At 34.8% G+C, this 12685-nt stretch overlaps 1 protein-coding gene across 10 annotated transcripts in view; it reads left to right on the top strand.

Annotated features, from left to right (window-relative positions):
• The window catches only part of RYR3 (ryanodine receptor 3), a 190868-nt gene that overhangs the window by 165709 nt on the left and 12474 nt on the right, over positions 1 to 12685 (top strand). For all 10 annotated transcript variants that reach the window (XM_038139161.1, XM_038139162.1, XM_038139157.1 and 7 more), the window contains 9 exons: positions 360 to 488; positions 818 to 922; positions 1879 to 1960; positions 2314 to 3635; positions 6921 to 6979; positions 7959 to 8127; positions 8724 to 8810; positions 10580 to 10777; positions 11355 to 11485. In XM_038139161.1, the coding sequence (XP_037995089.1) occupies positions 360 to 488; positions 818 to 922; positions 1879 to 1960; positions 2314 to 3635; positions 6921 to 6979; positions 7959 to 8127; positions 8724 to 8810; positions 10580 to 10777; positions 11355 to 11485 (2282 nt within the window). The remainder of the gene's footprint in view (positions 1 to 359; positions 489 to 817; positions 923 to 1878; positions 1961 to 2313; positions 3636 to 6920; positions 6980 to 7958; positions 8128 to 8723; positions 8811 to 10579; positions 10778 to 11354; positions 11486 to 12685) is intronic.

Here is a 12685-nt window from a genome sequence, read left to right as displayed (position 1 = left end):
GTATAGCATATTGGCTTTCCTGCACTACTTTAGATTCACATTTTGTTGGAATCAAACATGAAAAGGGATACCTCTCTAAAGGGATACCTAAAATGAAGAATTTTTTTTTTCATATCTTTTTTCCTTTGAAAATAGATGACATTTCAGAATTCTGGGTGGAATCAGACATTTGATAATGGATTTCATTGTTCAGTTCTGAAGAGAGTGAAAATTATTATTGTAATGAGAAATGGATTGACACAGTCATACTAAATTTCATCTGAATTACTGATTAAAGCTTTGGTGATACAAATGCAGAGGTAGTAAATACTGCATAGAGAATTCAAAACTAGAAAATGTAACATTGTTTTTTTTCTTAGGAATCCATCAGTGACTTCTATTGGTACTATTCAGGAAAGGATGTCATTGATGAACCTGGACAACGTAACTTTTCTAAAGCTTTGGCTGTCACCAAACAAATATTCAATTCTCTTACAGAATATATCCAGGTAAACAGAATGTGTTTCTCAAGGTACTAACAGAGAAGTTCCATGCTCACACAGCATGATCATGTTCTTTCATCAATTTGTAAATGCTTTGCACTTACGTTTTTAAAATTTTGATAAAGTTACATGGAATCATTGGACCAGTGTAAAGTGAAAACTAAAACATGCCAACAGCTATGTATTTAACAGGATACAATGTGGTATTTGTGCTCTAGATACCCAGAGGTCTTGTAAAACCTTCTCATGTAGCTTCGTGGCTGTCTGAAACTTCTTTTTGATTTGTTTTGGTTTATTTGACAAATAATAAAAAATGTGGCTTTCTTGTTTTTTAGGGCCCTTGCATAGGTAATCAACAGAGTCTGGCTCATAGTAGGCTGTGGGATGCAGTTGTTGGCTTTCTTCATGTGTTTGCCAATATGCAAATGAAACTTTCACAGGTATTTTCAACATGAATTGTCACTGTGCACTCACCTTCACTAAAACCAAACTTGACATTTTCAGCTCAATTATACCTTTCTGATAACGAACGTGGCAGTTTGGTCGCTTTCTCCCTCACGCCAAAACTGGAGGATCTGTCAGAGCAGAAACACCGCTGAAAGCACGGAACATAAGCAGGCCAAGAGGAAAGCTGAGAAAGACCCAAACAGGGAGAGACTGTGATATTTGGTCAACTTATCCAGTTAATTAATCAAAGACACTGAGCATGGGGGCCCAGGCAGTGTTCATTTCACAGTACAGAGCACAGTCCCACTCCACAGCATCAGGATTCTGTGTTCGTCTGTGACTTCAGCTTAATGTATCTGTACACTCAAGCTCTGCACTGAATGCAACAGTGCAGAGAGTCATTTCCTTTGTTATTCAGCGTCTCTGCTATCTTCTGACTTACAAGATTTCTTCCCACCCTATAGAAGTATATCAGAATTTTGAGACTAGTATTTAGGGCCTTAATGTCAAAAACAAATCTACATTAGACTTACCATGTTCTATAATTAAACTAAACAGTTCTAGTCCTCTTTGAGTGGTTATGCATAATGCCATTAAATATTGCCAGTGAAGTGAAAAAGGATGGATTTCTTCTGAGACAGATACTTTCAGATCTGTGTAGCAACCAATAGTTTTTGTTTGTTTCTGCTGTCCCTTACCTGAACTTTGGTACTCCTTAATGCTTTATTAAAGCTTAACTTAATGGTATTAATACCTCTGCTGCAGTAAGTTGCAGGTTGTATTAGACTTCTGATGGCAATCATAATACAATGACAATGAAATGTTGCTGAATAATGTGAATGAAATTTAGCTGATCATCTTTAATACTATTTCTCTCTAAATTTATTTAGTTTTCCATATAAAAAGAAATTAAAAACTATCTTACAGTCCTTTTTTTTTTTTTTAATAGGACTCCGCTCAGATTGAATTGCTTAAGGAACTGCTAGATCTACTAAAGGATATGGTAGTGATGCTCTTGTCACTGCTTGAAGGTTGGACCTATTTTTCTTTTTGGTCAAATATGATTATATCCCTTCCCTAGTGTAAAGCACTATTCTCACTTCCTAGTGTAAAGAAAAATTATTATGTTCATCTTTCTAAACTGCTTTTGATTTACCTTCATTTAATATTTGGGGGAAAAGACATTCTTCATATTTATTTAAGAATTATTCTGGAATATACATAGTCCTGAAATAGAGAGCTGCTAGAGAAAAGCATGTTGGAGGAAAAAATAACAATATTTAAGAACATTTTTGTTCTGTTTTCAGCGTATGAATATGAATATGAAACATCATTGTTTAAAATGTAGCTGTCAAATAACTTTCTATTATAACACACTACTTAGGTAACGTTGTAAATGGAACTATTGGAAAACAAATGGTGGACACGCTTGTAGAATCATCTAGCAATGTAGAAATGATTTTGAAGTTCTTTGACATGTTCCTGAAGTTAAAAGATCTGACTAATTCAGATGCTTTCAAAGAGTATGATCCAGATGGTAAAGGAATCATTTCCAAGAAGGAATTTCAGAAATCAATGGAGGCTCAAAAGCAATACATACCGTCAGAGATTGAATTCCTGCTGTCCTGTACAGAAGCTGATGAAAACGACATGTTTAATTATGTGGACTTTGTGGAAAGATTCCATGAACCAGCCAAGGACATTGGATTTAATGTAGTAGTATTGCTAACAAACCTTTCAGAGCACATGCCTAATGACCCACGCCTTCAGAGCTTACTTGAGCCTGCAGAAAGTGTTCTTAATTACTTTGAACCATACCTCGGCCGTATTGAAATAATGGGTGGGGCCAAGAAAATAGAAAGAGTTTACTTTGAAATCAGTGAATCCAGTAGAATGCAGTGGGAGAAGCCACAGGTGAAGGAATCTAAAAGGCAGTTCATATTTGATGTTGTAAATGAAGGTGGAGAGCAAGAAAAAATGGAACTCTTTGTAAATTTCTGTGAAGACACAATTTTTGAAATGCAGTTAGCATCCCAGATCTCTGAAACAGATTCATCTGAGAGGCCTGAGGAGGAGGAAGAGGCAGAGACTGCTTATGTAGTGGATATTGGAGGTGATGAGGAAGAAGAAAAGTCCCTGGAACCTGCTTCAGCTTTTGCAGTGGCCTGTGTTGCAGTGAAGAAGAATGTTGCCAACTTTTTGAAAATGGTCACTGTGAAGAACCTTAGGAAACAATACAGGAAAGTTAAAAAGATGACAATAAAAGAGATGGTGAAAGTGTTTTTCTCATTTTTCTGGATCCTATTTGTAGGGACATTCCAAATGTTCTTTTCTATAGTGTGGGGAATATTCCAGATTCTTTGGAGCACTGTATTTGGGGGTGGCCTGGTTGAAGGAGCCAAAAACATAAAAGTTACAAAAATATTAGGGGATATGCCTGATCCAACACAGTTTGGAATCCATGATGATGTTATGGAAGCAGAAAAAGCTGAAGGTGTTGAGCATGGCATAAGAGCGGAACTTGGGGAGTTTGTGAAGAGTGAAAAGGGAGAAACTGACATAATTGCAGACATTTTTGGCATTCCTACAAAGAAAGAAGGATCAAAACACGGTCATGATGCTGGACTTGGAGATATTGCAGAAATCCTTGGTACTGAGATCCAAACACCTTTGGAAAACACAGCTCATAAGAAAAAAAGATTACAGGTAAATTAAAGAGATTTTTTATTTCTTTTAAGATAATATTAATAATCATAGCTACAATAATAATAAGCTACTGAATGTTAATAACAGATTTCTTTTATATTTAAATGATTATTATATATTATCAGTAAGAATTTATTTTATAATCTCTACACATTTAAAAACCAACAGAAAATTTCAGCCCAGTGCTTAGATTTCAGTGCAGTAAATTGTTACTGTTCATTTGGACTTTATTCAAAACATAAACTGCTAGCTAATTTCAAGTCAGAGTTTTTGCTTTAAATGATTTATGGTCTTGTTTATTCTGCATATCCCATTTTTTCATAGTATACTTCAATTAATTTTACAACTTATTATCTCCATAATAATGCCTTATCTTTAACATCATTCTTCTATATGCTTTACATGTAATATAGTGTCCTTTTTTTCCTATTATTTTGAAATATATTTGCCTGACTTTATTGTTAGTTTAATGTTTATCGTGTAATTATTCTTTAATCTTATTCTGGTTTATAAACAATATATTTCATTCCACTCGGCTGGATTAAAGAGAATATTTTTATGTGTAAAAATAGATAGAACTAAATGTCAAAACCAATTTATTTATCATATTTGGAAGGCACTATGTTTAAATTTACATCTCAGGTCTGTTTCTACTTGTTATTCAAAAACATCTTTTCTTTCATCATTAACCCACCACTTAATGATATACTTTCCAGATATCTTCAAGATAAATCTAAACTGTGCAACTTCTTAGTGCATTATTTTCTCTTGATTTGTAAATTTTTCTCCAGATTCTGCTTCTTGCCTAAATGGAACTAAATTTTTTGCATTTTTTTTCTTGTGTGTTTATTAAATCATTTTTATGTGTGGACTTAAAAATTACAGTCTATTAAAATCCTTTCTCATTTAGCATAAATATAATGTGGTTGGCACTTAAAAATAACTATTTTAACACAAGAATCTTGGCAGGTATAATTAAACACGTTAGAATTTCCTTCAACAGTTGAAGTAAGTATTCTAATTTAGAATATGTTTTGCTTTACTTTGATTTATACATTTCTTACAGATGTGTTTGATACTACTGACAAAAATGCTCTGTAATTTTTGCAGATAGTTTGAGTCATTAATTTGAAGTCAGCTATGCAATTTATCCAGCTTTTACCTTTGATATGTTATCTAGTAAAACTTACCAAAGCAATGTTTGCACTAATTCTGTATTACAGGAATTGCTATTCATTTCAGATTGTGTATATAAATACCTACATAATCTAGTTAGAGGAGTGGATATAAAAAATAAGTGGAGCTCAAAGCAGAAACAGCAGTGTAAGAATCAAAAATTCTCTTCAAGAAGTCACTATGTCTTTCTTAGGCATCTGCAATGATAAAATTCACACAAATGGATAGAAATAGAAAAATCAGGTCTATATACTGGAAAAGTGTACTGATAAGGTCAGTGACATTTACCATATAGGCAGAGAAACTGCAAAATAACAGTGGAAGCATATATGATGGAGCCTTTCAGGAGTTTGCTTTTACTGTAAGGCTCTACAGGAATCTGAGAGTTATGTGAGTTCACAAATTAGAAGAGTAGTAGTGAAATACCAGTTTGCTGATACATCTAATTATTGGTAGCAATAAAATCAAGAGCTAACTGTGAAGTTACCTTAAAACAACAGATAAAAATCAGGGAAGTGATGAATACAGGAGGAAAATTAGAATTTTATCTGTAAAATCCTTCATTTTGATTCTGATTGTTAATGTTCGAGTATGAAATCTTGGGAATCTAACTGAGTTGTACAGCATTATCAGTTCAATGATGATGTCAGTCAAGCAAACTGAAATTTTGAATTGTTGAGAAAGGAAGAGAGGAAGCCCCCACATTATTATGCTCCATGAATCTTAAATTGTCTGTGTCTTGAAGACCAGGTTCCCTCAGTTCAAAAAGAGTGTGACAAAGCTGGAAAAGATTCAGTGAAGATCAATGAGCTGATAAAGCTAGATATGGAACAGATCTTGTACATGGAATTAAGTAGCCTGGGGAAGAGAAAATTGAGAGAGCATATATGGATAAGATGAATAGGGATTTATTCATTCTTCTACCACTCTATCTCTTAGAAGAACCAGGCACCATCAAACGATCTCTCATTCACCCTCCACCAGCTTGATGTCTTAGGGGAGATTTTTTGTGAAAGAGTCACACCTGCATTGTTTACTAGGTGAAGTTCCACAGATAATATGTGAGATACACAAGGGAAGATAAACTTAATAAATTCTTTGCTATATCCTTTTTCCACATACTTGTGAGAGATAGGCATCCAGGTGAGTAGTGACAGAAGCTTTAGATAAATGTATATATGTGTTAACTGGAAATATAGGACCAAGAGACAACTGCTGTCTAAGCACTTCAAGAGAATAGAGAAGAGGATAAAGAGTTAGGACAGGTTTTTGCAAAAGGGAATGGAGACAAATTTCAGCCCTTTAGACTTCTTCCTGAGTCAGGGCCAGCATCTCTTGGTCTTCCATTGAAGCTTAGATACTCAAACTGCATTTGAAATGGTTTACTTTGATCTTGTAACACCAAGCCTAAAGGGGTTTGACATTCAGGCCTCAGCTTCCTTGCTGCAGTTAGCCATCTGTAAAATTCTGTATTGGTTTTTCCTTATCTCAAGGGAAAGCTGTAAACACACCACTTAAGAGGGCTGTGTGGTGTGCCAATAAAGGTTTAATGAACCATCAGCCCATATAAGATAAACAACTTGAAGAAAACATTGTGTAAGTAGAAGTTGTTTAAGTATTTTTCTGTTTTCAGTTGCATTAGTTGATCATGGCCAAGTAATTGAGTTTTGTAATATCTGATAGTTACATAGATGTTTTTCAGAGTTTTGATGATAACATGAATATATTGTTTCTAGTTTCAGTTGGTAACTCCACTGAGTCTTTGCAAGTGACCTTAGTATCAGGATATGATCGGGATGTAGTTACCTTCATCCTCAGCTGGTCACATAATTTGCCTTCTCACTGTGTATAATTAAGTTGTTCAGTCAACTGGAGTAGTTTGAGTATTGGTAACACTACACATAAAAACTGCCTTTTTCACTGTTAAAATATAGCCTGAGCTCCCTATCTTTAAAAATCAAACACTTTAAAAGTGTAAAGTGCTATAAAAATATTATTGATTATTTTGTTTGTTTCTTAGAATACATATTAATTATTTTGTTTGTTTTCTTAAGTTACCAGAATTTTATTTGAATGGATCAATTTTGACAGTTAAAATACTTTTTGCAGATATCTGAAATTGCAAAAGAAGCTGGAACACAAAGAAAAGCAGAAGCTGAGAAGGCTGAGTAAGTTAATTTTACAAAATTCCTGTTTAACTCCTTGATACTTCCTAATGCTAAATAATTTGGCCAAAAATAATGCAAGAAATGCTCAGTATTCAAAGAACTTTATGTATACTTTGCCTCGTCAGTATTTTGAAAATATACTAAGGGGTCCATACTAAGCATTTTGCAAATATACCAAAAGATGGCAGACCATGTCACTGGGCAACACAATGGCAGTCTGATTTTTGTGGCCCCTGACAATTATGCATATATAGATGTGTGGCCATTGTCTTTTTAAAAATTTCCATAACTTCCTTTAGAAATGAGCACCAGTCTTAAAAACCTTTGCAACTTATTATGCTTTCTGCTTTCCCTTCTATCCACTACAATTTTCATGGAATTTTCACTGGATCATTAATACACAAGATTTAACTAACCCAACTATTTTTATTTATTGCTGTTTTATCAGATCTTGACTGCAGATACATTCCCTTGTCCAGTCATCCTATATATGAGTGTCCAAACAATATTTAAAATACTTACCTTGCTTTAGCAGCATCCTACTTTTAAGGAGCATCCTGTCTGCCTGGACCTGCAGCCACATTGTAGTAACAGATTAATATATTTTGTACAGGCACAAAAAAAGTGTCCTAGAGATTCTTACAGATTCAAAAGCTATACATATTTTTTTCATTTTGTTTCATGTTTAAAATATTTACTTCAGAGTAATTTATCTTTCTCCTCTTCTGCCAAAGTTAATTTTTTTAAACATGTCATCAGTGTATACTTTAAGACAATCATATTGATGTCTCAGCATTATGACACACATATGGAAACCCAGGTTTTGTGGTTTTTTTTTTTGTTAGTAACTAAATTCCTCTAATGCTATGTACAGTATAAATACCAAATTTTAAAGCCAAACTTCATGAACTCAAGTTCATTTGAAATTAAAGCATTTACAATTGGCTAGATATTTTTGTTTAGTTAACCTTTCTTCTAGCATGGAAGATGGTGAGAAACAAGATAAAGCAAAGGAAGTACAATCTGAGCAGCTAGAAGAGGGAAAAATGAAGAAAAAGAAGAGAAGGCATGGACAAAAAATTGAGAAACCAGAGGCTGTTATGGCTAACTTCTTCAAAGCTTTGGAAATTTATCAGACAAAAATGCTTGTAAGTTTGTCTTAAATTCTTTAATCATTGAATTTTTATTTATAGGACCCTTTTTTGATAATTAAGAGAGAAATGTCATCAAAAAGGAAAATTTGGTACGAGTGTTCAGATGATAGACTGCAGTCAGTCTGCTGTGATTTTATAATACTTTTTAGAGTTATACAAGTAAGTGTTTCTGTTTGTAATTTGTAACAGGATAGATTAGCCTCCTGAGCTCTTTTTTAGGAGCTCCCTGTTTTCTATAATCTAACTTCTAGAATCTTTCACTCTACTTTGTATTTCTCTTTGTTCTTAAAACCATGAAATGCTGAGTTATCTGAAAACTCTCAAGTAGCTTTCTTTGCGGTATTCTAACATATCTTTCCACATTTCTTTCTGTTTCAGTCTTCTCTGACTTATAATTTTAAGGGCATTATTTAAATTCCATTTATAATGAAAAAGGGGGTAGGCTGCCAAGAAATGATCTTGCTTATTATAACTGGTGTATGAAGGAAACACAATTATGTACTTACTGTTTTAAAAATCTTGCTATTTTTCTTCTTCTGATATTACTCATGGGCTACCTTTATTTACTTTATTTTTTTTTTTACTTTCAGCATTACTTGGCAAGAAATTTTTACAACTTAAGGTTTCTTGCTCTATTTGTTGCATTTGCCATCAATTTTATTCTTCTGTTTTACAAGGTAAGGCAACATTGTTCTTTAAATATTTTTGTTAGTACCAGAGGATACAATAATTTAATGTTTGTACTATTCTATTTTTATTTTATTCAGGCTGAATAAAAAGAGATTTATTTAATTTCTCCTTTATAGTTGAGTTTCCAGGCACTTTTCCATTTAATTACATAAGTCCCTTATTGCTTGGACTGTTGATCTTGTTCTGGGAAAATTGAAATGGACTAAAAAAATTAAAATGTCAAAACTGTTAAAATATTTTTCTTTATTTTGTTCTCAAGATATTAAGAGACTTCAGTTAATCTGGTTATTCTCAGTTACTTCCTTTTTTATAGTAGGCTACAGCTCTTTTTGTGTAGCTCACTGATGAAGAAGGCTATACATTCACAGTTCAAACTGAATCTCAGAGGTTCACCTGAATCTAGAGCTGTTTCAGGTTCTGGTGTATAATACCAGATGATACAAAGTAGAACATCCTCAGCAGCCTCCACCAATTTCTTTAATGAATCTTCACAACCTTGAAATGAAACAGGTTAGAATTCAATAATAAGAATTCTCAATAAAGAGAATTAACATCTATAAAAGCCTCATTTTTTTTTCCCTTTCCACACTAAAGTCTGGAAGAAGAGTTCTGATTCATTTATATCCTGAAATCTGGACCTTTTGATTTTCCCCTCCTACTCCATATAGAATGAAAGTTGCAATAGGCTGATGAATCTTGTGTTTTCCAATATTACATATTCTATTACATACTCTGTTACTTAAACCAAAAACTTCAACAACAAAAGCAGCTGGCTGAACAGTCTAGGAATAACTGCATCCTGTTCTCAAATACCTTGAAATGCAACGCCTATAACACAATTACATTCTCAGAGGCAGGGCAGATAAAGATGTACAAAGCTCTTGGAAAATGGGCAGAATGCACATTCCAGGAGAAAGATGTCATAGCTGTTTAGGACTTTCTCCTTGTCTTTTTTTTTTCTTTCCCAGGGGGTCAGAGAAGATGGACTTCAAATATACATGTAGAATTCTGCTTTTGTCTATGCCAGTGTCCTTTTCTCCCCATTCTATTCTGCTTTTCTTTGAGTCTGGTGGGTGACAACCCATTCTGTTGAAGAGCAAGGACAAAAGTTCATGTCTATCAGTGCAAGTCCATCTGTCATACATAAGAAAGGGTCAGTGGGAGTCAAACAGGACTGAACAAGACTTTAGCTTTCAGATAAAACTGTCAAAAAAGCACCCCTAGGGATTTCATTTTAAAGGGCACGCTTTTAAAGTCATTGGAAGAATTTAGGGCAGTATGTCAGCTGATGAAACACTGTATATAATTTGTAAGCTCTAAACTGAGTCATGAAATAAAAAGTTATGGACAGTGTGCGCACTGTTGATTTTATGAAAATTATATGAAAATTTTGCTTCTTTTTAGACTCGAGCAATCAGGAACTATGTAGATTACATAAAAACCCCTGAATTCAGTCATAATAGATAACCCTATCATTCCTCACTTCTTCCAAGAAATTGTTTTTGCATAACTTTTTCATACGTTTTAGTTTTGCTATGGCATTGTTAGACAGATTCGTAAACTGCCTGTATTTGCTTTTGCTTTTTCCAGATTTTCTTTTCAGTGACATGACATGATGTGGAGACTTATGCTGTGCAAATGAAGAATGTTTAAAGCTAATGATCTATCATCTTCCTTTGAGCAGGCTTTGAAAACATCATTTGTCATTAACGAAAAAGCTTTTATTTTGTTTTCAATGTGCTTGAATTTTTCTCAGGTGACAGAAGAGCCACTTGATGAAGTAGAGGAAGACTCTAATCTCTGGAACTCCTTTGCTGAAGAGGAAGAAGAGGAGGGCATGGTGTTTTTTGTTTTAGAAGAAAGTACTGGCTACATGGCACCTGCTCTTAGAGCACTGGCAGTTATTCATACTGTCATCTCCTTTGTCTGTGTGATTGGATACTACTGCCTAAAGGCAAGTTCTTAATCTTATGCTAAGATAATGTTTGCTAAACATTGGCTATGTCCCATGGTGGTTGGTGGTGCTAATACTGAAATAGCTATTTGTACCTAGCTGTTTACAAATTCTCACTGCTCAATAGGTAGATGTTTTCCTCCTGTATTCTAGCCAGCAGAAATTGAGCTAACTTTCTAGCAGTGTGTGTGTGTTGTGGATTTGTGGTTAAAAAGTGCAGGTAGCACAGCCACATTTGGTTATTGCTGGACAGTGTTTGCACAGTGTGAGGGCTCTGTCTTTGCTTTACTCACCCTGTGCATCCCTCAGCAGGTATGCTGCGAGGGGTCACAGCCAGGACAGCTGAGCCAACCAACCAGACGGCCATTCCATGGCATGTAACATGACACTCAGCAATAAAAAGCTGTGTGGGGGAGGGTTGGGGCTTGACTGCCAAGGTGGGCATTGCTGAGGCTGCCTAGGCATTGATCTGCCTAGTGTGGGAGATTCTGGTGTGATGTTTGGTCTTACATTTTTGTGTTACAAAGAACCAAAAATACATAAACCATTACAAAGATGGCCACCATCACTTTCACAGGTCCCTCTGGTTGTATTCAAGAGAGAAAAGGAGGTAGCTAGAAAGCTAGAATTTGATGGGTTATACATAACTGAACAACCAACTGAGGATGATATCAAAGGACAATGGGATCGCCTTGTTATAAATACTCCGTAAGTAAAATTAGACTCTATGTAAACTGCTTATAATATTATAGCTCATTAAGCCACTGATCTAGAACCTTTCCTGTCCACCTGTCACTTGGTTCATCTAAAAGAAAGCATTTAGCCCCTTATATTAGATGTTACAGTAGTAGATGCTAACATGAAATCCTGTATTATCTGTTTATTTAATAAGTACTATGATAACACACATACATATTCCTTTTCATTTTCTAGGGTTTGCAAGGATTAGGTATTTTACCTCAAAATGTCTCTCCAAGACATTTCACATATTATTCTCTATTAAGAAAGTTTTAAAAAGATGAAGTTTTTAAAAAGATAACTTACATCCTTTCCAGTGACTATTTCACTTGTACAGTGTACATATTCGCCTTCCTTTCTTTCCCATTCCTTGGTAAAGAAATTTGTACGTGACAAGAGGAGTAAATCTAGTGAAAAATAACATTCCTAGAATTTGAGTAGGTCTGACAGGAATATCTGTCAAATACTGTAGTAGTCATACACAGATTCTAAGAGTCTCAGTAAGCTGCAGCAGTTTGTAAAAATGGCACAGACAAACACAGCAAGTCAGCTCTCTTCCCACAGAAAGAATGCCTTGACTACAGGCTGCTTTTCAGAATTTACTGTTAGGTTTAGATTAGCTATTAGGAAGAAGTTCTTTACTATAACAGTGAGCTACTTAAACAGGTTGCCCAGAGAAGCTGTGGATGTCCCAGCCCTGGAAGAGTTCAAGGCCAGGGTGGATGGGGCTTGGAGCAACCTGGTCTAGTGGTAGCTGGCCCTGCCCCTGGCAGGGAGTTGGAACTGGATGATCTTTAAGGTCCCTTCCATTTATGCTTCCAAGATTAGAATTTCTAAAATAATGGAAATTCTGGAATGCTTTTTTTCCCTACACCTAAGTTTTAAGAATTTTTCTTAATTTCATTCAGCAATATGGACTAGGACATATTATTAAAGTTACAAATGAAGCTAATTGGGAAACTGGAGAGCTTGCTTATTATCCAACCAGTTTGTTTCACTATTGATAGCAACCCATCTAGATACCCAGTAAGTTAATCTTCAGCAAGCAGAAGCATAAAGTAATGAAATACATTGTCAACTTATCACTAATGACATGCTGCACAGTCTGTTCTCAGCATGTTGCACTGTCTACTGAAGTTAAACAAAGGATTAAGACTAATTTAAGCAGGC

This window comes from Motacilla alba, chromosome 5 (genome assembly GCF_015832195.1).
Source record: "Motacilla alba alba isolate MOTALB_02 chromosome 5, Motacilla_alba_V1.0_pri, whole genome shotgun sequence".
Classification (NCBI taxonomy): domain Eukaryota; kingdom Metazoa; phylum Chordata; class Aves; order Passeriformes; family Motacillidae; genus Motacilla; species Motacilla alba.
The sequence above is the reverse complement of the archived record's forward strand: the minus strand, read 5'-3'. Positions and strand labels throughout refer to the sequence as shown.